This window comes from Numenius arquata, chromosome 13 (genome assembly GCF_964106895.1).
Source record: "Numenius arquata chromosome 13, bNumArq3.hap1.1, whole genome shotgun sequence".
Classification (NCBI taxonomy): Eukaryota; Metazoa; Chordata; class Aves; order Charadriiformes; family Scolopacidae; genus Numenius; species Numenius arquata.
The window spans coordinates 16,564,625-16,587,312 of NC_133588.1; the positions used below are offsets into that span (position 1 = coordinate 16,564,625).

A 22,688-nucleotide genomic window follows, 5' to 3' on the forward strand; every position below is an offset into this window, starting at 1 on the left:
CACAATAACGTTTAAAGAAAGAGAAATGAAAACAAACTCAGGTTTGAATTTGTACAATTTGTACAATTTCTGTGCTAGATCTGGTTGAGAGATGAAGAAGAAAAAAGTCTGCTGGGAATGGAGGAGGACAGTAAGTTAGTAATTATGTCTCTTGGTACCTGTTTTGTTTACTAATCAAAGGTCTAATTGCTTTGCTCTATTTTAATTAACAATGTTCTTATTTTAATTAGTTACTTTTCCTGCATACATTAGCATTGAGAGAAACCACTGAGGATATGAATAACGTGATGAAGAGTTTAGAGTTAAGCTTTTAAAAATGTTTTAGCAATTTCACAAGTGTTTAATAATGAAAAATAAAGCTGTTCTTCATAAACATGGCTACTACTTCTCCAAGGATTTCATCCAAGCCAAAAGAAGTCTTTATTTCTTTTGACTTAAAAAGTCAACTGATATCAAATATAATTAACACAGGCGCCAAAAGAGCTAATGTAGGAATATGAAAGGTTTGATAGTATTTAGATATGCTAAAATGTTCAAGCTGGATGAATCTTTTGAAACGTCCCAATGCGACAGCCATTCTCTTAAGAACCAATCTCGACATTATTAGCAATTATCTTTGAAACTTAGGGAACTTTATCTTCTTCCCTAACACAGGCTGGGAAGAACTGGAGAACTCATACAGATTGTTCCAATTCCTGGGAAGATATCTGAACAAATAACCCTTATGTAAGTAGTTTAATTAACAAGGACATAGTTAGCAACCATTGTCTTTTTCCTAGGAACTGTTTTTGACAAATATGTTTACTTCCTCTGCGGGGCCAGGAACAGGCTGGGTGTACAGGGAGAACTAGAAATCCTCAAGTTTTGGATACAGAATCATAGAATCATAGAATGGTTAGAGTTGGAAGAGACCTTAAAGATCATCGAGTTCCAACCCCCTGCCATGGGCAGGGACACTTCCTACTAGAGCAGGTTGCTCAAAGCCCCATCCAGCCTGGTCTTGGAGACTTCCAGGGGTTGGGTATCCAAAACTTCTCTGGGCAACCTGTTCCAGTGTCTCACCACCCTCACAGTAAAGAATTTCTTCCTAATATCTAATCTGAATCTCCCCTCTTTCAGCTTAAAACCACTACCCCTCGTCCTATCGCTACACTCCCTGATACGGAGTCCCTCCCCATCTCTCCTGTAGCCCCCTCCAGGTATTGGAAGGCCGTTATAAGGTCTCCCTGGAGCCTTCTCTTCTCCAGGCTGAACAACCCCAACTGTCTCAGCCTGTCTTCATAGCAGAGGTGCTCCAGCCCTCTGATCATTTTCGGGGCCCTCCGCTATATAGCCCTGCCTAATGTTCCTGTGTGCGACCCAAGAGCGGTCTGTCTATATGAAACTAACACTAGTATGTTACACAGCTGGCTAGAAAACCACACACAGTAATTAGCAGTTCATTGTCTAACAGGCAATTACCAACTGGGATTCTGCAGAGGCCTGTTCCAAGTTGTAAACGGAACAGAAAATATATTCATTAAACTTAAGGATAACAGCAAAATGGAAATGTCTGAAAAACATGGTAGTAGATCATTACAATTTGTTTTGAAATAATCAGGATGTAATTCAATAAGGACAAAGGCAAAGTGCTGCATTTGGTAGGAATAATCAACTGTTCGAACACAGAATGTCATAAATACCAATATAGGAACAAATGTATACAAATATAGGAACACGGGCAGCTTTGTCAGAAAAGGAGGCGGCACTTTAGTGGAAGAAGTGGAATCTGAGTCAGTATTACCATGCTGCTTCGCAAACAGCAATCACAATGGGATATAGAAAAAGGAGTTGTGAAGTAATCCTGTCCTATCCAACCAAAATATATGGTTAACTAGAATACTATGCCCAGGTTTGACTATCACATATTTGATAGGGAGGGAGGTTCACTGAAGATTCTGGAAAGCAACAAAAATTACAAGAGATGTACAGAGAATGTGACTGATGAAAAAGACCCTGAAGTTTGTAAGGCACGGCTAAAGGACTACAATGGACTGTCCCGGGAAGCTTAAGAAAAAATCAGATATTTATCAGAATATCATGTATCCGATTCCCTCTTTAGGTGGTCATATAGTCATACCTCCCTCTTTCCTCCACACACCCAACCAAAAAAAAACAAGATTATGAAAGCACTTGCCACCTTTTGTATTTTATTGTGCATTTCGTAAGTGCTTAAAGTTACCACACAAGACTCTATACATTATGTTGTCCATATATAGTATACCACACAGTAAGAGACAGATCCCCAAAAATTCTCACATTCTAACTCAAACAGACAAAAATTAGATAAAATAGTATTATCTCATTATACAGAAGGCAAACCACACAAAATAATAGCAGAAACTGAGAAAGATTCTTCCAAATCTGTACATTAAGGCCATCAAAAATACCATATGCTTTTGGCAACTCTAAAACAGATTAAAAATAATGTGAATATAGTTAGGGCTTGTCAACCTAAAAAGATTATTTAAAAATAAATTTTAATAGGTTGCCAATTCAGAAGAAATTCAAGTGTGAAATTCAATCAAATAATAGGTACAAAGGGAATAAACAAAACCCTTTCTCCTCCTTCAGTATAAATTAATTGCCAGACCAGTTTGTCATAAATTACTCTTCTTTCTTTCATATACAGATGCATATAAGTTCATGAAGTTATTCTCAGCAGATGAAATTAAGTTGTCAAGATCATAATCAACTTCAAAGGTAGGTCTCTTTCCAAAAATTATAAGAGCAAGTAATACAGCAAAGTGTGCAGTAAGTCCCCAGATCTTGAATGACGTTTTACGTTCATGGTCATCATATATAAAGCAGTGCATCCGATTTGAGTAACCAGATGAGGTTTTATAAGGCAAGGCCTTATAATTTAAGGGCTCGATGAAGTACTCCAATGGCACAACAAAAACATCACTCACTTCATCTGGATTAGGAGTGGCCTGGAACATATCCTCTATAAATCCTACAACTGGTGTTACCAAGTGATTCATCTAAAAGGAAAAAAAGAAAAATGCCATCAAAAAGGCCCCAAACACTAAGTTTGTAGCAAGTGAAAGAATGTTCTTTATTTTAAAATTTTCTCTCATCAAAACTTCCTTTGTTGCTGCTTGTGTCCTTTGTCTTAAGAAGAATCTGTTATCACCTTCTCTATAACCACCCTGGAGGTATCTGACCAGAGCAACTACATCCCCTGCTAACTTTCTCTTCTTCAGGCTGAGCAAACCCTCTTCCCTCAGCCTCTCCTCATAACCCACGTTCTCCAGACCTCTTACTATCTCCATGGCTGTCCGCTGGGCTCTCGCCAGTTTACCACCATCTTTCTGGTACTCCAATGTGTCTGTAACTGGACATGGAATACAAAAACTGTTCTCACAAATGCCAAACAGAGCAAGAATCTCTTCCCTTCACTCTGCTGGCAACACAAGCTGTGTACTTTAAGCAGCAGTGGTGATTTACGGTTACAGGTTTGAAAAGGTCATTATCAACCTTGCAAAAGAAAATAACCCAAGCTTATTTTCTAATGATATGGCGATTTACTCAGTTTATTGCTTACTTTATCAATTCCAGGCACAAGCCTACAGATGACCTCCACCTTCTCTGGCTGGAGCCCCACTTCTTCTTTAGCTTCTCGCAGAGCAGTATCAATTTCATCTTTATCGATTGCTTCCCTTTTACCTCCTGGAAAACACACTTCCCCTGGTGATCTTCTCAGCTAGAATTTAAAGGAGTACTACTGTTAAATATAACAAGTTCTACCTTTCTTCCTGGATCCCACTTGTTCATTTTGCAGAATCGCTTTATGCTTGATTTATCTTTCCAGTAAAAGACGCTGAAAATGGTGGTTAAGGGGTTTCTGCAGATCAGAAGAAATGTAGCTTATTAAGAGCTACATGACAAAAAGCTGGGCCTACACCCAACTAATCCATAAACCCTCACTATCAGAAATCACTTATATTGTGTAATTCACACTGTACATTCTACTTTAATACTTCAAAATGTCATCATCTTGCTTGTGTAAGAGACTGACAGATGAATCTAGACAGACAACTTGAATAATGAGATTAAAATAATCAAGGTGAGAGCAACAACTTCTAAAATACACATTCAAATAAGGTGCCTTTAAGTACATTATAGTCATAGGCTTGTGTATCAAAGATCAGTAAAAAGTCTGTTTACAATCAGTTTATCAGTGAAGTAACTGTAATTACTATGGTCTTAATATTTCTAAGCAAGACCCCAAAAAACTTCCAATTTTTCAGCCACTGAAAAACAGACAAGTAAATAATCTGTGAATACAGGCAGCTGAGGGTGTGGGGGGGTGAAAACAAGAGTTGTAAAAGAAAAAACACTGGCAGAAGAGTTTTGGGGGGCTTCAGCTGTTCCCTTTCATATGTGAAAGGGAGAGAAGAGTAATATTGAATATAAAGTCACATTAATAAAAGCTACACTGAAGACAGTTTTCTTATTGAAGTCATAGTAAACAATCACAATTTCCTTTTCTGGTCTGGAAATCATCTTGTTCTGTCACAGGTTTCTGGGTATCCTGCATTTTTGTGGCATGTAAATACTGGAATCATTGGTGTATTTAAGATTATCTGCTTGTAACCGTGGCCATGCCGCCTGGACCGAGGTTTGGGAAGCAGGCCCTGGAACACGTGGATGGGACTTGTACAAACACACCGCCACCATTTATCTCCCCTCAGGCCACCCCGCCGGGGGCTCCCTGGCGACCCCCGGGCCGGGCCCGGCCCTGGCACCCACCTGCATGGCGCGGACGGTGAGCAGCAGGTGCAGCCTGCCCTCCCGCACCAGCAGTGGCAGCAGGACGGAGGCTTTGGCCAGCGGCAGGCGGGAGAACTTGTCTCCGACATCGAACTCCCTCAAGCGCAGCCGCGCCTTCTCTTTCACGCTCTTTCTAGAAGCAAACAGAACGGAGCGCCGTGACACCCACCCCGAGGCCGTACCCCGGCCCCCAGCAGGCAGCGGCGGCGGTGTTTCACCACAGAGCTGACCAGATCGGGTGCCGGCGGCCGCGGTGGTTCGGCCGCTGACACACCGCCCCGTGTCAGCGTAGGAAGGGCCAGGGACGGCCGGTACCTTTCCAGCTCGTCCTCCCGCTCCGCAGCCGCCATCTTTGGCACCCCCACCTGAGAGCGGACTCCCGCATCCTGCCCCCCTACTCTGACCGACGGCCGGTCTCTCCAATCAACATGCGAGATCGTCGGGATCCGCCTTCTGATTGGTGGCGGGCAGGCCACGCGAGGGGGCCCGCGCGGGGCTGGGGCGCGCGGCGTTCCCGCCCCGAGACGGTCGCTGAGGGGAGGAGCGGGCCGCACGTCGCGGCGGGGTGCCTGCCCGGGGACAGCGAGGCGTCGGCGGCAGTTTCTCCGGGCTAGTTACCCGGAGAAGGCAGATGTTAACTGCCAGCCCTCCTCTTTTCAGCTGGGAAAAGCAGACACCCTCCGAGCCGTTTGGTACGGTGCCCTCTGAGCGGCCTCCGTGGCCCGCCCTCAGAGGGGCGAGGGCGGTGGCAGCGGGCGGCTCCGGTACGGGCCGTTCCCGTAGGTAAGGGTCCCGTTCGTACAGGCAACTAGCGTTCCTCCTCTCAGCCGCTTTAACGGGCGGATTGCGTGACATTCCGCAGCCCCTGGCTCTCTGGAAATCCGCATTACATCCCTGTCGCAGCCTGGTCACCTGCGGCCCAGGGCTCTTGAGGGCTAAAGTATCTCAAAGGACTGTATTGAACACCGACGCCCAGCTCAGTACTCTTAATTAACAACGGTGAACAAAAGCCCAAGGTCTTAGAGCTTAGTTTAATCATTTAGTACAGGTAGGAGCAGGGAGGTGCCATAGTGCCTCAAACTTGGTGCAGTTTCTGGGCTGTAAAATTTAGCCTCCAGTTCTCATTCGGGACACACAAGTAGCAGAAGTAATTTTGTGGTATAGTGGTTTTTCATCCAGTCTTAACAGCTAGTCACCAGAGGTGTCTGCATTTCAAGAGGCACCACAATGGTACAATCAATGTGATCCCTCAAGAACAAGATGCCATACCCCAGGTTACACGGAATGTGTAAGAGCTAATCTCAGTCTAGTTACCTTAATATTGACTTTTTTTTTTTTCATTGCATTGAGCTAAAGAACCAAATGTGTTTCCTATGTGGTATGTGCTTTGTACAGTTTACTTAACCTTAAGTCCTTAGAAGGTTATTCAGCCTATTTGGTACATAAAGTACATGTCTATGTATCTACACGCTCAAGCTCACATGTAAAGATAAGTGCAGTTTATATACGTTATGCATAATGTGTTACTTCATGTAGTAAATTAAAATCCAAACATAATTACATACACGTGTGTCCTGGCCGTGTCCCCAGTGATGGCAGCAGAATATAATAGCCATTTTATGGCCAGTGTTCTGTTCAGGTTTCACTGAAACTTGAACAGAACTCATTCACCTTTAATCTGTTTTACATTATCGTTATAGGAAAATATACATAGAATACTATATTTAGAAAATGTTGTAGTTTTCTGTGAAAAGAGCACAATTAGTAGATTACTATTTATTATTTATCCACTGTACATGCCACTGAACCATTGTTCCAGAAAGCTGGTATGATCAGATCCTGTATTTCTCTTTGGCTTTCTCTTTCAGAATGCAGATGTGCTAAAAAAAAAAAACAAAAAAACAAACCAAACACACACACCATAAAAAAAAAAAAATACAACTTCAGTCCATCTTTACCATCAGAGAAAATGCAAGAATGATTTTTAGTCATATTCCTAGCATTGCAAGGAAAACACACCAGAACAGTAATCTTTGTGAGTTTGGTTGCAAGTTTACTACTTGCAGTAAAATTGAGATGTTAAGATTGCTTCTAAGCTTATCTATAACTTATAAATTTGTTTATTCTGAAGAGGTCGGGTTCCTTCATTTATTGTAACCTTCTTTATATTGCTTTGCAATAGCATAGATCCAGTATGTGTCTTCAACAGAACTGGTTTGTCTTTTTAATAAGACTTTAAAGTTAAAAACTTTTCCACTTAAAAGAGATTTAAGAAAGTACTTTTGAAAACTGAGGAGGGAAAAAAAAAAAGATCAGCTCTATCAGTTGTGCTCTTTCCAAGTCTAGTACTCAGTGCAGCCTAAAGAGACTCTAATGGAACAAAGGGAAAAAAAGATCTTAATGGCCATGTTACACACTATAAGAGAAAACCTTAACTTATGGGCCACACACAGCCACCTTAAAGACTTGGCTAGAAAAAGAGCAACATAGGATTTCACCAAGACAAATAAACATCAAGTTAAAACCAAATTACAAATTACTTCCTTTTTCAGGTGGGGCCAGCAGATTCTATGCTGCCAACCATCCTGGAGGATCCAGAATATCGTACAGCATGACTGGGCCACAAGGCTTGAGGAGTAGATTCATAAAAAGGTAAGGTGCAAACAAGTTTTCTGCATTTACATCGAATCATCAGCTTGGCACATTAATACTGGTTTTACCCTAATAATGGAAGTTTCTAGTCAGATTTTAAGTTTTGTTAATTGTTGAGGAGCTCCTAGTATAAGCTAATATTATTGCTGTTTACCTGTGGTGGCAGTCATGTATGTAACAACTGAGGTACACATGTATGTACTTACATTTAAATCTCTGAAGTATTCATTATAATCAAGAGCATATCCAACCACAAATTTATCTGGAATTTCAAAGCCTGTATCTGTAACAAAATACAATTCTTTTTATTCTTGGGTGTTGTAAATAGCTTTTAGGTACACAGTTTGTATTCAACACATGCTTCAGCTATTTAAGAGTAATACCTAACAAATACATCATCTTGCTTTCAAAATACTTGGCATGCTTCTTTAAGAATCAGAGCTGTATATTGATGACAGAGGTTAGAATCTATACCATCCCCATCAGTTAGTAATACAATTAAAGTGTTAGGAGAATGTATTTTAAGAACAAAATAAGTATTTAAAACCTACTTATGAGGTGCTCATGGGAGAGGGAGACAAGGAGTGAGATTTTACTTGTGTAAAAGTAGATGCACTGCATTTTTGGTTTGAAAACAAGGCAAGTTTAATACAGAGTTAAAAAAAATGCCTTTTAGGTTTAAACCCAAACAATAGCATGTGAAGGTTTGATTCTGTTATCTGGTAGCAAATAGCCAAACCTGCACTCAGACCAACTGGAGGAAAAAAAAAGAAGGTGGTTGTGAGGTTTTGGCATGGTGTAGCTGGTTTACAATCACCAGTTTGTCAGTTTGTTACAAATTTTTGTGTCAGTTTGTTACAAATTTTTATGTATTTTCTTCCCATTTCTCTTGGCCTTCCTGAAATTTATATGCCTGTTCTCAGACTTACTGCATGAAGTGAAGTTATGAAATCATATTTTGGGCAACCAGAAAAATGCATTACTTACAGTCTGGTCTGTAACTTGGACTTCGGTGTGTCCTTTTAACAAGCAGGCTGTAAGGCAGAGAAAAGTTTTTAAAAATATGTCTTCCTCTAAGCTGTATACTTCACTTTTCCCACCCCTCCCCATAAGCTTCTACAATCATGCAGTTAAATTAAAACTATGAGGTTATTGTAACAGAAAGAAGTAGTGTTCAGCCTTATAATTGAGGAAGAAGCAAAGGTTCTGATCTAGGATCATTCTGAAGGCCCAAATGACTCTGTTGTTTTACATTTGGTTCTCTTCAATTCTGTATCCCAAATCATTATCTTTTCATATAGCAATGTGTCAGCAAACTAGAACAGCACAGGCAGGTAAGCAAGTTCAAGTGGTATGTAAAGATTTTGATGGGGAGGGAGGGAGGTCAAGCTGTGCAGTGTCACTAGGATTTCTTCCACAAACTCATATTTATTCTTGCTTTTCCTGTGCACCTCTGAAGAAACTGAGAACCTCCTGGACAATCACTAAGAGGAGCGTAACTGGTACATAAAACAAAAAGTGTTTTTTCAAAGCATTGTGATTACTTGACAGAAACATGGATATTAAAAAAAATTCCTTTTAGAGATTGTCTAAAAGCAGATCTAGAAGTCGTCTTGCAAGTACTGACAAACTTAGATTCTGGAAATCTGTGTGACCTGAAAACCTGTATTACTAAGGACATTTAGAAAAATTCTGAGTGTTGTCCTTGTAGTATTGAGGCAACTGAGAAGGTGTTAGGAAACCTATGAAGAGAGTTGTATTTGCTTCAAACATAAGGAGGTAAGAACCAGGGAATCCATCAGACTTGATGGACTACACAAAAAAAGCCAGGAAACATTTTTTATTCATTTTAACAATGAAAATGATAGGGCATATGTAAATTTCCCAGTTTAATTAATACTTAGTTTTTCACCACATGGATAAGGATTGCTTCCTGCTTTTCCATCTTACCCCAAACTTCAAGCCAAACACCCACCAGCATACACTGAGTATTCACCTAAATGATTTTGCTTCTTCTCGTTACAATACATTAGTAAGCGGCCATATTACTATACCTCACAACTTTTACCATCTTTGGTTTGTTGTCTTTCAGTTTTGAAAGTAGCGCTTTCATTGTTCTACCACTCTCAATAATGTCCTGAAAGAGATTAAAAAATAATTTATCCTCTGAGTCTGGAAGAAAACACAGTTTGTCAGTGGATTAATTTGAAGCATAAAACCCAGTCAGCAACTCTAACAGCACAGTAACATAATTAATTGTTGTTTTTATATGCAATTGCAATAGGTATTAATTTGCAAAACGGGGAGAAAAAAAGTCCATGTTGTTCCCTCCCCCCACATTCCAGTCTTTACTTACCTCTACAACTAACACATTCTGGAAAAGGTCATGTAGGGAGAGAAAGAAAAGAAAGTATTTACATGGCGACATTCAGTGAATTATACACTGGAAAAGTTTGCACTACAAATATCAGTTACAAGTAAGTTGCAGTTGATTTTCAAAGGAGCTTGTCACTTAACTACTTACATTATTTTAGTGCTTTCTGAAGTCTTTCTGTAAGTATTTATGGAAGCATAAAATATTGAGAGAAAGCTACCTATGTCAGATTGTATATATTATTCTACGTATAGCAGTAGCATACATAAACTGCGTGAGTCAGTTTAAGATGGTTCATTTCTGGGGGCTGTGGGATAAAAGTGGGCAATAGGATCTTTAGAAGCATTCAGTGCTGATCATGTTAAGTTTCCATTAAGATCAGTGGGAATTACTCACTGTTTCAAAGCATGGCATTTTAAAGCAGTAAGTGGCTGTAAGTATGTAGTATCAAAATCTTACAAAGATGGACTTCCTAGAAGACACAAGTAAGAACTGTTCTTTCTCCTTAAAAGCTGAAAATGCTACTTTGTACCTTCCCATTTAGTGTAGACAGTTCCTCACCAACAATACTGATTTTTTCTGTAGGTGAACCATTCTAGAAGGAAAAAGAAGGCAGGGAAGTCACATAAAACATGCTCAAAAGTGTTATCTTGTATGTGTATGAATGGTGTACTGCTCTTGCTTTTCGCCTATCAACTTGCAACTTTACACAGCACTCTTTCTGTAAAACAGCTTTTAAATCGGTGTACACAGATGTTTCCCCAGAACAAGAGTACGTCCATATTCATGGAATAGATACCATTGCTTCCAGCTATTTTTGTTACCACAGATTTGTTTTAGAATTCCATGAAAAATTTATAGGATATTGTAAACTGTTGTATTTAGCATGGAGTAAATTTTGATTAGTGCACAGAGCTCTAGCCTTCAAAGAGGGGAGAAGATAAAACAGAAACAAATAGCGTTAAGTCGTTGCTTTACAGTAGTTGGCTCAAGCCAATTATGGTTGGCTCAGGCAAAAGATACCTGTTCCCCAACACAGAGATTATCAAAACAAGTCTCTCCAATATTATCTATAGGAAAGAAAACTAATGCAGAGAGAGACAGTAAGCAAGTCTCTGATGCTAAGCTCCTCTCCGTACTCCCTCCCGCCAGAGGGTGCCATAGTAAAGACAGAGTAGAACCTGTGTGGAAGCTTTGGTCTGGAGAGAAGGATGTTGGACACCTGACCTTTCCTTTGTCATGTTAAGTGTTCTGCTATATGTTCATTCCAGTGAATATATGATATCCATCTGATCTTTGGGGTAGATTGGTAAACCAGTTCCTTTTCAGTATGTAATAAATTTGAGTTGCTTTGAACAGGATATATGCATAAACTCAATTTTTATGGCCTTTTCATGTAAACTACCAGTATTCAGAATGTCAATCTATGGGAACAGTCAATTTTCCAAAGAAAACAAAATTGCTTACGCAGTAGCTTTTAATTATGACAAAATCCACAGTAATAGGCACAGATTTATCACCATTTCGATTTAGTGCTTTTATATGGTCCAGGAGATCAGCAAAGAATTTATAGCCTCCTTTAAGGACACAAAGTGCAACAATGTGATGGCTTCCCATATCTTGCATGATATCTCTAGCCAAACGTTCCGTCCTGGAAGGGGAAAAAAAAAAAACAACCAACAACAAAACCCAAATCCTGTAAAGTATTTTATATATCATATTTGTTTGTCCATATATTAAGCAATGTCCAAGTTAATGTGATATTGCTGTTAGGTCTTTATAACCAGAAAATTGTGACTACGGTAAGACATAGGAAAGTTAGTTACATATTGGCAGTTCACAAGATGATGCTTACTCCTTTTGACATAAAAATCATAGAATGGTTCGAATTGGGAGGGACCTTAAAGATCATCGAGTTCCAACCCCCCTGCCCTGGGCAGGGACACCTCCCACTAAACTAGGTTGCTCAAAGCCCCATCCAGCCTGGCCTTGAACACCTCCAGGGATGGGGCAGCCACAACTTCCCTGGGCAACCTGTTCCAGTGTCTCACCACCCTCAGAGTAAAGAATTTCTTCCTAATATCTAATCTAAGTCTATTCTCTTTCAGTTTAAAACATACTTTTTGATTTAATCTATATCTCTGAACAATGCATAATAGGAAAGTTTAAAGATATTTGAGATAATGTGGAAACTTAACTGGGATTGTAGAGGAATCCTCTCCATAAAACTCCTCTTGTATAAACTCCAGAACACAAGTGTTATAGCTGCAGGGTTTCCATGCTTCTCATGGGCTATGCAGGGCAGGGCCTCAGGCTTTTCATTTGGAGGGAAATGGATCATTGGCATCACTATCACTGCTCTTTGTTGTTTACCCTCATACCTGTCCAAGATGAGTCCATGAGGAATGAAAACTGTTTCTAGATCTTCTTCATAATGCTTAGGAATGCAAAATAGATTTTTGTTGTAGCCGCTTTCTTCATCTCTTATCTGCATATGAAAAGGGAATAGCTCTGAGAGTAAAGACAGAGCCATACAGGAAAAAAAACTTCCAGCCTCTGTTAATATGGAGAAATACTCCTTTCCCCACCCCAACACCCCCAATAATGTGTCAAAATAAAAATATGTCTGAGAGTTTTTGAACTTACTGATAGAACATTTCACAATCTGTCTGATTATTCAGGAGCTACTGTGCTTGTCTGAGATGTGAATGGATAGAGAGCTGCTTTGGCCCAGTCATTGTAAGATAAAGTCTCAACCATCATCGACCCATAAAAACCGCCCAAACCAACAACAACGCCCCCCTCTTGTATTTTCCATTTCCCCTTCTGCAGAGCGCAGTAGGTTGCTCCTGTGGTAGCCCAGCAAAAATTAATTTTCAGGCAAGTAGATTGGGATTACAGCTTGATCTCCAGTCAGCCGATGTCTTTGAGAATGCTGCATTACCTTGACCATCATTTTCCATTGTGTAAGAAAGAAAACTCTGTCTCCAAAGTGTGAATTTACAACTGAGCTTTTCACAGAGGTAAGAGCCTGTCTCAGAGGACAGGGGAGACGATTTATCCCAAAGGAGAAGCTTTGAGATGGTAGTGGAAAGAGGAGGAGCTGCAGAGGGTGGCCACGGGTGGGAACCAGAGACCCACTGTGCTGCAGTTCAGCCCTACTAAGCAGATTGCTCCTCAACATGGTTGGGGAGAGGCCACAGCTACTTTCCACAGATCAGGGCCTTAACCCTTTTGCCATCAGGCCTTAGAATTACGGTTCTTTTCTCAACATGCTGGCTCCAGGTTGTTGCACCCAGAGGTGTCTGGATGTCTAGAAATGACATATTCTCCATTTGGACTTCCCTTCTACCTAGTCTTTTGTTCCCAAACAGATCTATGTCTTTGGATTCTATCACTTTTCAAGACCATAATGGAAGCTTTGGTCTTTGTTCATTTATGAAATGATGGTACAAAAGCAGGCAAGAAAAAATATAATGAGTTAGAAACAATTGTGAATAAGAGGGCTAATACGAAAGTATTAGAAATAAGTTAAGAAAAACCTCGAAGTAGTGGGATTTTGTCACATCTAATATTGTCCTGTTATTGTCAAAAAATACAAAACAAATTGAAAGAAAAATTCAAAGCTGGCTCAAAGCTTCACTAGTGCACAATAGGTGAACTACACACCAGTTGCATTCAACAGAACTCAATTCAGTGGCTTGCTAATGGGCAGCACAGAGCTATGAATTAGGCAGTAAGAGCATAAAGCATTGCTAACAAACAAGTTAACACCTGCAACTCTTTAGACAGATGAATTGTTTTTAATTCTCCTTTTTTTGGCATAGGAGAGATGAGTGCTTAGGAAGAAAGGAAAAACAGACTGTAGGGAACAGAAGTCGGCTATTATTTGCAAAACTCACAGCAGCCACAAAAATGAGAGAACCAATCACTGCAGTTTATTTTAAATTGGCCACAAATAGCCTACTTCATTTAAAGATACAACTAGACAGACAGGCATTAACAAGACTTTCAAAGAACAGATTATCATAGTACAAGGCAGCGCATATAGAATCTCATCCTGGCTGAGCTAACTATATTCTGCAAGTACTCAAAATTGATAGGCCTTGATGTTCCAAGTTAGACTTACGGAATAGCCTTGCAGTTGAGCACTGTTCAGAGTGTCAGCAGTATTATTTTGCCTGGTTTAGTTATGTTTTTTGTGGCTGAAGTCAGCAAAGTGAAAGCTTGGGTGAAGGGTTGTTTTTAAATTAAGTTTCTTCATGCTTTATTAATCTTGGAAGAGATACTGGCAGTTATGCTGGTATCAGCTGTAGATGAGGCCAGACAGTAGCATCTCAGAGCAGGCTTTAATGTAGTGCAGAACTGCTTATCGTTGTTTGAGTATTATATTAGCCCAGTTGGCCAGTTTGAAATGGGCTAATTTCTGCCTGTGTGAGGTTGTTAGTGGTGACAGACAGAATACGCATGCAGGATGTCTGGGAATCTGTCAACAAGAAGCAGTGGCAATAGGACATAATTAGAAGCATTGGTCAAAGTTACAAGACTTTTTATTTGAGACTACTGGAACATGCAAGCATAATTTTCATTTGGATTACAGAAAAAGTACCTTTAAGTATAGTCATGGATATGATAAACAGTTTTAAAAGTGCTGTAGGATGGGTTTTTTGTTTTGTTGTTGGGTTTTGGGTTGTTTAGTTGGTTTTTTCCCCGCAAGATCCCCATCTCTATTGCATTCTGCGTAGCTGCAGCTTAAATGCAGTAACTATGCTACCTGCAATTTGAGCAGTTTTTTTGCTCATGATGCTTCTTGCCGTATTTAATGGACTTCAGCCTTACAATTTGCTTTTGCAGTTATAAGTTGGGCTTTCATCTGCACAGCAAGTTAAAGTTCATCCTTGTTGCCAATGAATGTAGCTTCCTGCTGCATTTGGTGAGAGGCGTCACAACTGGATCAGCTCAAGTGAAGGATAAGCTTTGTCCATGTTAATGTAACTATTGACTAAAGTTAATCTGGAAGCATACAGGTGTGCATAGTGATTACTGCTTGTAGCTGCTCCAACAGTGCAGTTTAACACCTTTTATTTGCTTAACAACTATGCTTATTGAGACTACTTTTTGCAAACAGTATCTGGTACATTAATATCTTGTTTGTTGCTATGTGTGAAGCATTTTTTAAGGTCTGCTGAAAGGTTCATGAACAGAACCACACTGATTGCATCAGTGTGAGCACCACATCACCATAGCAACATGCTGCATATACCTTACAGGCTCATAAAAGCATTTTTATTGTGGCACATACTAAATAATACAGCAACATCTCATTATAATAAAGCAATCTACTAAACTATCAGACAAAGTCATTAAATTTTTAAATCATGAGTTTATAACTTGAGGAATTAGTTGTTTAATTTAGATTCAGTCTCATCTGTTGTTCATTTACTGATGTAGGTTTCTGAGTTTAAGGGGGAAAAACAACACAATGAACTACAGCAATTTTGTACAATAGAGATCTATAAGTAAGTATTGTTTCATCAGCACAGAATGAAAGAATATGAATATATTAAAGTCAAATAAATAATGTCATAAGTTTGTAAAAAATTGAGTCTATTAAGATGCCTCTGTTCTGAAAGCCAGTTTTTCTCCTGAGTAAATATAGGAAACAAGGCCTTTCGTTAGTCAGTATTTCTAATGTTCTGCTATTTTTGCTGAAGCTAACCTCTTCCCCCACACCTAAAGCTCCCTTCAATCAAATAACCAAATATGAGTGCATTCTGCTCTCTTACCTGCAGTCCATGAGCCATAATCTTACTTTGAACTATGCTATCGGAGAATGAGTTGGTATTATTACTGCAGTTTGTCCTGCTCTATTTTCGTCTTGCAGTCAGATCATGACCTGCTTCTAAAAGGTCAAAATTGCCATCCTTCCCACAGGAAGCATTACTTCCTTCTGCTAATGCACTGACATCACAATCCCAGGTTCTTATTTAATCAGATTAACCAGAAATAAAATAGGCATGAGCCCTGCTGCAACCAATCAGAGAAAAGATGTGGGGAACGAGGGAGATGCAAAAAGGAAGCTCATGAATCAAATTAGTGGGAAAGGACTAGGTAGGTAAGGTATTGGTTTTTTTTTAATTGGAAACACAAGTGAGTTACTGTGTTGTAGCAGATGGTAATTAAGTGGTATAGGTGTAGTAGGTAATTTTATACACCAGTTTGTTACATGTTATTTGCGCATCCATTGTTGTGATAAAGTCCACATCTTTTAAAATGTGTGCTAACTTGCTGTCAAAAAATCAGTATTTCAATAAACAAAGCCATATTTTAAAAGATGACTCGAAGCAGAGGTCTGCAGCTGTTGAGACATGGGCAACCCTGTCTGACATTCTTCCAGCTCATTCTTTCATAAAATGAGGGGGTGATAGTTCCAGTAACATTTCAAATCAAATCGCACTGACATTCACTGTAATCTGATTATTTTAGTGTACCAAACTGTGCTATTATCTGGGATTAACATGAAAGCCTGAGATTTCTAAAAATTAATCCTACTAACAAAATAAGCTAAAGCCAGCTTGCATACAGCATGTTACAGAATGTTTGTACCAGATTGGGTACATTTTATTAATTGAACTAGTTTAGCGTTGGAGATGGCACATTAATGGCACATTAATGAAAGAAGATTTTTAACATTTCTTTGTAGTCTTACAGATGTTCTTTAGATCGTGGCTGGTAACACTTGGGATATTGCAGAAATGCTCTTCCACGTGGATTAATGGGTGTATCCACAACTTCCAGTGATCTGTTAAATAGTAGTACTATTTGGGTACCGTTAATGCTTTGAGGCTACTTGGCTCTTATTTTATGCAGTTGACAATACCTTCCTTCTATTCATTCCCTATCATACTCTCTACTTTACATATGTGAGCTCCCTATTTTGTGAAAAGCCTTGCTTTTCTGATTCCTAGTGTAAAGCGCTCCTTCCTAGCTGGTAGTAAGTTGTGTTCAAAAACCTGGAGTATTTTCTCAACAAAATCCTCCTTTGAAAGGAAGCATTAATGAAAACCATACATGTAAACAGTGATGGGTGTTGCTTGAGCAGAGATACTGTCCCTTCCTTATTCTCAGGTGCCAAAAGGAAGGTGAACAGCAGCACTGCTGAGGAACTCATGCAAACATACATTGCCTTTATAAGTGCTTGTGGAGAAAAGCAAGAGAAAGAAAAAGGGGAGACTTCCAGATTACTTTGTATTTTTCCCTCTCCTGAGCTTTTCAACCCAGTGTAATTTACCTGCCCTGAAAGGATGGTGGTGCTCTAGAGAGTCCTGAGAGGATGATGCCATGACAGAATACTAAGTGCTGCGATATTGCTCATACCGATTGCCCGTGTATCACACTTACAGCTTTCACTTTATATGACTAGTTCTAGGTTTTAAATATTTTTTTCTAATTATTTACAGAAAGAAAAGACAATCTAGGTTTCACATTTGTTTGTTGATTCTCATGTCGTTTTCCACATTTAAAGATAATTCAGTGTTGTTTTGCTAAAATCGACAATATGGGTGAGATGACTTGTTTTAATCCTCCTTCTAATGAAGGGACTAATTATTGGCACTCTCTCAGTTTACAATTTCCAGCAGTCTAACTGAGCACAGTTACTGAAATTACAGTGAAGAAATAAATATTGTGTGCATATCTGATATGATCTGTAGCACCCAACTTAGCTCTGCCCTTTTTTTTAAATGCTCTGTTCTTCTCTGTATTATTTAATTTTTTGTGTGCTTCATCTCTGTTTAGAGAAACCTTGACTGCAGATCACACATACCAGGCAGCTTCTCTCTGAACAGGCCACCTCAAAATATTCTCAAGCATTAGATGTATGCTTTGGTTCTGTCTATTAGAAGACCACTTCTGTTGTGTAAATTACCTTTATAAATCCCTGAAGTCTTTGCTTGGGGCAAGTTTGATTCCACATTATTCACATTTTTATAAATTATACACTGGACCTTGCAAGTCTTTGTCCTTTAGGCACCATACTGTTTGATCTGATTTGAACTGGGCCCAGTTCTAAAGTCTTGTTTAATTGTTTCAGAAGAGGGTTGCAGAAAATCCCTCCCACTGACTTTATTTCTGAGTTTTTGCTGCATTGGGAGTATTGTCTGAGCTACAAATGAGCAGTGGCTTTTTGATTAGAGTCCATGTTTAGAAAGAGCAGAAAAATTTCATTCATAAAGGCTGCATGCATATATATGCATATATTATATAGCTATATGAATATTAAATTTTATTAACAAGTACTGATTTCTCTTTAGAGAAATTGACAACAAAAGAGACTGTTGTGACATTACTTTGTGATGAAGGCATCTGTTCAGCTGGAATGAGATTCCTCTAATTGAACTGGTAAGATAGGTATATTCTACTAAAATCCCCATAGATGGAAAATATCAGACAGGCTACCATGTGGCCTTCAAAATTTTATGAAAAGATTAATGAAAAGTAATCAGGTCAACAGCTCATGTGGGGAAAAATGTAGATTTTGGAAATCTGTAAGACTCGGAGTATAAAAGTTCAGTGTTGGGTAAAACATACACTTTCATTAAACTTTAAGCTGGTTCAAGGAGCCTCTGCTTACTCTATCTGAACTCAGAAAACTATTTCCCAGATCGTATTTGTTTGAATGAATTTTAGGATTCTCAGTAAATTCCATAGAACCGTAATAGTAACCAAATACCACTATCACCTGACAAGTACTTGAAGATCCAATAAATGTGTTAGAGGTCTCAATTAGTAGTGGGCTGAGTTTTGCATTATGAAAGTTACTGCTACAATGAATGTTTTTATTGTCACATTCTGAAGAAAGAAAAATTCACAGGTGAAAGGTTCATGCTAAGGCAACCCTTTGTCATTGCTGAATAATGAAAATAGAGTGTAGCCAATTGGCTTCCTCAGATGGTTTCTCAGTTGTAAATTATGTGATCATACTCCCATAGGAAATAAAAAAGTTTAAGTGTGCATGTATTTGTTCCATTTAGGAGCCCCAAGTGTATCTTTTTTAAGTTAAGTGTTTTGAGGAAGCCAGTGCACAAAGCAAGTTGGGTATCAATCTATTGCCCTCCTCTAAATAACAGGATACTGGAAGAGCCACTAAATGTAGTCCATACAAACAGCCTGGAGATTAATTAGATCAGCACTGATAGCTTGGTAAAGCAGCAGCCAGTCAATACGGAACACCACTGCTCTTGTCTTTGTATTTATTCCCTGAACTATGGAATCAATAATTAGTTTTTTCAGGACATGATTTTGCTGTTTACATACCTGTTTACATACCTAAGTTTGTTAAACAGTTTTACATTGTGTTACAGTTTGAAGTAACTGGTCTTGAGACTCCTGCAATAATTTTAAAGCTCCTTAAGAAACATTGTATAGGCACTAATTAATTCCTGTCAGGCATTTCCTTTAATTATTTTAAATTAGAAAGCAAATACATTATATTGGATGTATTGTACAACTGTTGCCTTAAATTACTAAAACCTTTCAAATAAAGCATCAGAGAAGGTGTCCACTAGAGGGAAGCCTCTACCGTGGAAGACAATACTTGCCAAAGGGGAAGAAAAACCTACATTTCATGAAGGAAGCTTTCTAGACTAAGAAACTCTGTGTTCAATTAATAAGTATACAGATATCTCACTGAAATGCAAATACAATCAGGCAATTTAAAACAGGCATCTTAAATATTTAGACCAGTTCTGAACTTGTATAAATGTGGACTACGGGAAGACTGCTCTGATTTGCACCACTGAAGACTTGACCCATGGGCTCCATGTTCCAAGTGGCTGACAAAGCCTTAAACTAAAGCTAAGCACTTGCATTCAGTGCCTGGCCTGCTATTAGGAAACCTGATTAATACACTTTGGAATGGCTTGACTTCAGTAATTTGGAGCCCATCCTAAACTTGTTTTTTGTTTGGCACTTTTAGGTCTTAGATAAGACTAGCTGCTTAATCGGCTCGCTAAAAAGCTGTTTGGAAAAACCACACTGCGCATCCCGTGGTAACCAGTGCATGTTTACAATTAGAAAAAATTTTGCAATTTTAAGTCTTTATCATATCTACTATATCTACATACCTACATATCTATCCTGTAGATTATATAGCTCTTTTACATAGAAAATTTCTTGAGTATGAACCTTCCTTGGCTATTTTCTGTCTGGTCTGAATATGAGATTTTACTGAAGCAGAAAAGTGATCTAAGTCTCGACGAATATTGGATATTTGTAAATGTTGTGCTTGAAAAGGTCTTGAGCTTTTACAGCTCCTCCAGCATCTGGGAAACAGACTGATTGATGGAAAAACACAAAGGAAACATCACTGTAAAAGGTGACTCAGATTTAACTTTGAATAATTCTTGAAAATACACTTGAAAAGACACCAATTCTTAAATAGTCTAATGACAAATTCTGCCGTCTCAGACATTCTGATTGTGGACCTGGAGGAAATGCACAATATTTAAGTCTTTCTGGCCATAACATAAATGGTGGAGTGAGAGTGTGAAGGAAACTTTTACATACCTTTTTCTACATTTGTTTTGTAGATAGGAAAATTGTTTCAGTCTCCTGGACTGTCTATATTAGTCATTTTGAGAGAGGATCTGGGTAGGGCTGGGGCAGCAGAGCAGAGAGACGAGGAATCAGGACTTCTGGATTTTATTCACAGCTCTGACACACAGTTTGTTTGCTGTATGACTGTGGCCAATTTATTTTCCTGACTGCTCCTGTTGTACCTTTGACCTTCCCATGTGCCTGCTTTTCCCCCGTTGCCTCCTGTAATCAGCTGACCTTAGTTTTCTGAGACTTCTCTCCCGAGGGCTACGCAGGTCATTGTTATTTTTGGGAAGGTGCCATTTAAGGAACGCTGTTGCTGTCATTAGCTAGTGGTCAAATTAATGATTTGAAAAAAGACTGTGGTGTATTTACTTGAATGTTAAAATACAGTTGTTATAGTTTAATATGTCAGTGAAGAAACATGAGTTGCTCCGTAACTGCCATAGTGTCCAGTGTGTCTGATCAAGTTCCCCCCACCCCCCCACAGCTGGATGAATTGTTTTACCTTGGGAGCAATGGGTGGTCCAGGAACTGCTCGGCTCTGCTCTTGGGGAGCTGGACTCATCTTCACTACAGAGATGTTTAATAAAAATATTTGTTGAACAATGGCTTTATCTGAGTGTGTGATTACAGCTGTTTTATTTTAGCAATGTAACAGCAATAACAATTAAATCCATATTCTTCCTTGGATATTTATTTTCCTGAATTCATTCTTAGTGCAGTGAAAGAATTTGGTGTGAATTGCTGAGTTAAAATAGAACTGCATGTAGTGGATTTCAGATTACTTGTATTACCTTTGTATGATTTTTCTATTACTTGAGACCTTAAAACATAGTATAAAAATACATACCACAGAGAGGCCACATTTTAAAATAGTCTAAAATTCTTCCTTCTAGTTTTTTCTAATCACTATTTTTAATTATTAACAATGTTCCATTCAGCAAAACTGTGTTTGACTATTAGAAAAGCTAAGTGCCGTCTTCCCATAACAGCGTGTAAGGAAAATGTGGACTATGCATTTTGGTAAAATAAAAAGAATGCTCTCTTAAAATACCATGCAATTACAGCATTCAAATAAAGATAGTTCATCTCTAAATCTCAATTTTATAAAACCAGCTATTTCAGTGTTGCCAATGCCTTTTGTTGAGATGTTGAATAACAAAGATGACACTTTTCTATGAGCTTGCTTAGAAAGATTTTACTGCTGCTACTTGAGTTTACTTATAGGCAATTCCAGTGTTTGGCAGCTTGCAGTGAAAACCACCGCTAGCGTGCATTAGCTGTGCCGGGCTTGCCCACAATCTAAAAAGGAAGTTCAGTGTTGGTCAGTACAGTTTCATAAGACAATGGAGGAAACAAAGAGGAAGTTTCTGTTAGTGATTCTCAGGTTTTCAATTCCTTCCTCAGGTTTCTATCAAAGTACTCCGGTTACTGCTTATTGAATCTGATGGCATAGATGACTCTACCATGTCCCTGGGGAGGTTGTTTCAGTGACTGATTGTTCTCACTCTAAAAATATTCTTTCTTATATCAATATGAAACCTCTCCTGGTGCCCCTTGCATCCATTGCCCGATGTGGCACCTTGTGAAGAGGGAGCCTCTGTCCTTTTTGTAGCAGCCCATTAAGTGCAGGAATACTGTGATCAGGTTCCCCCTGAGCCTTCTTTTCTTCAGGAAGAAAAGACTTTAACTCCTTAAGTCTGTCCTCACAGGGCAAGTTCTCCAGCCCTTTGATCATCTTCGTAGCCCTCCTTTGCCCCTCTCCACTATGTTATAATATGTCTTTTTCATATTGCTGAAATTTTGTCTTTTTCCACTTCCAGCATTTGGGTTTTCTGCCTTCCCTCTTCTTGCAAGTTTCCTCTTATTCTAGTAATAAGAGAAGGACTTGTCCTAATATCCTGTCACCTTATCCACTGAACTCATTTCCACCTGATTCTTGCATCTCACAAGTAGTATTGCAGCTTTTCCATTGTAAAAGCATAATCTCATTCTCTTCATCAGTTACGTTGTTTCAACTCTCTTGTCACATGTCACTTCTAATTTCTCTCCATTCACTGAGTTATCTTCATGGGAAATGTTATGGCTCTCATTTCTTAATTCTGCACTCATGGCAGATTTTGACCTGGTTAATGTCTTCCTCCATGAACACTTGTCCTTGTTTTGCTTTTGATTTCATTATCTCCTTCCACTCAACAATTTCCGATCTCCTCTAACATATTTTATTTTCTCTCACATTTTCTTTTAC

The 22,688-nt window shown here is 39.0% G+C and overlaps 2 protein-coding genes across 2 annotated transcripts; both read right to left on the reverse strand.

Annotated features, from left to right (window-relative positions):
• Positions 1–2,164: 2,164 nt before the first annotated feature.
• NUDT7 (nudix hydrolase 7) lies at positions 2,165–5,182 on the reverse strand. Its single transcript, XM_074158102.1, has 4 exons — positions 5,131–5,182; positions 4,795–4,948; positions 3,587–3,745; positions 2,165–3,023 (listed from the first exon to the last, which is right to left on the reverse strand). Exons 1-4 carry the CDS (start codon positions 5,163–5,165, stop codon positions 2,640–2,642), a joined length of 732 nt encoding a protein of 243 aa, XP_074014203.1. The 5' UTR covers positions 5,166–5,182; the 3' UTR covers positions 2,165–2,639.
• Positions 5,183–6,647: 1,465 nt separating this feature from the next.
• Positions 6,648–15,645, reverse strand: LOC141471380 (hypoxanthine-guanine phosphoribosyltransferase-like). Its single transcript, XM_074157891.1, has 9 exons — positions 15,628–15,645; positions 12,223–12,329; positions 11,309–11,492; positions 10,374–10,436; positions 9,824–9,841; positions 9,522–9,604; positions 8,455–8,501; positions 7,674–7,750; positions 6,648–6,695 (listed from the first exon to the last, which is right to left on the reverse strand). Exons 1-9 carry the CDS (start codon positions 15,643–15,645, stop codon positions 6,648–6,650), a joined length of 645 nt encoding a protein of 214 aa, XP_074013992.1.
• Positions 15,646–22,688: the final 7,043 nt, after the last annotated feature.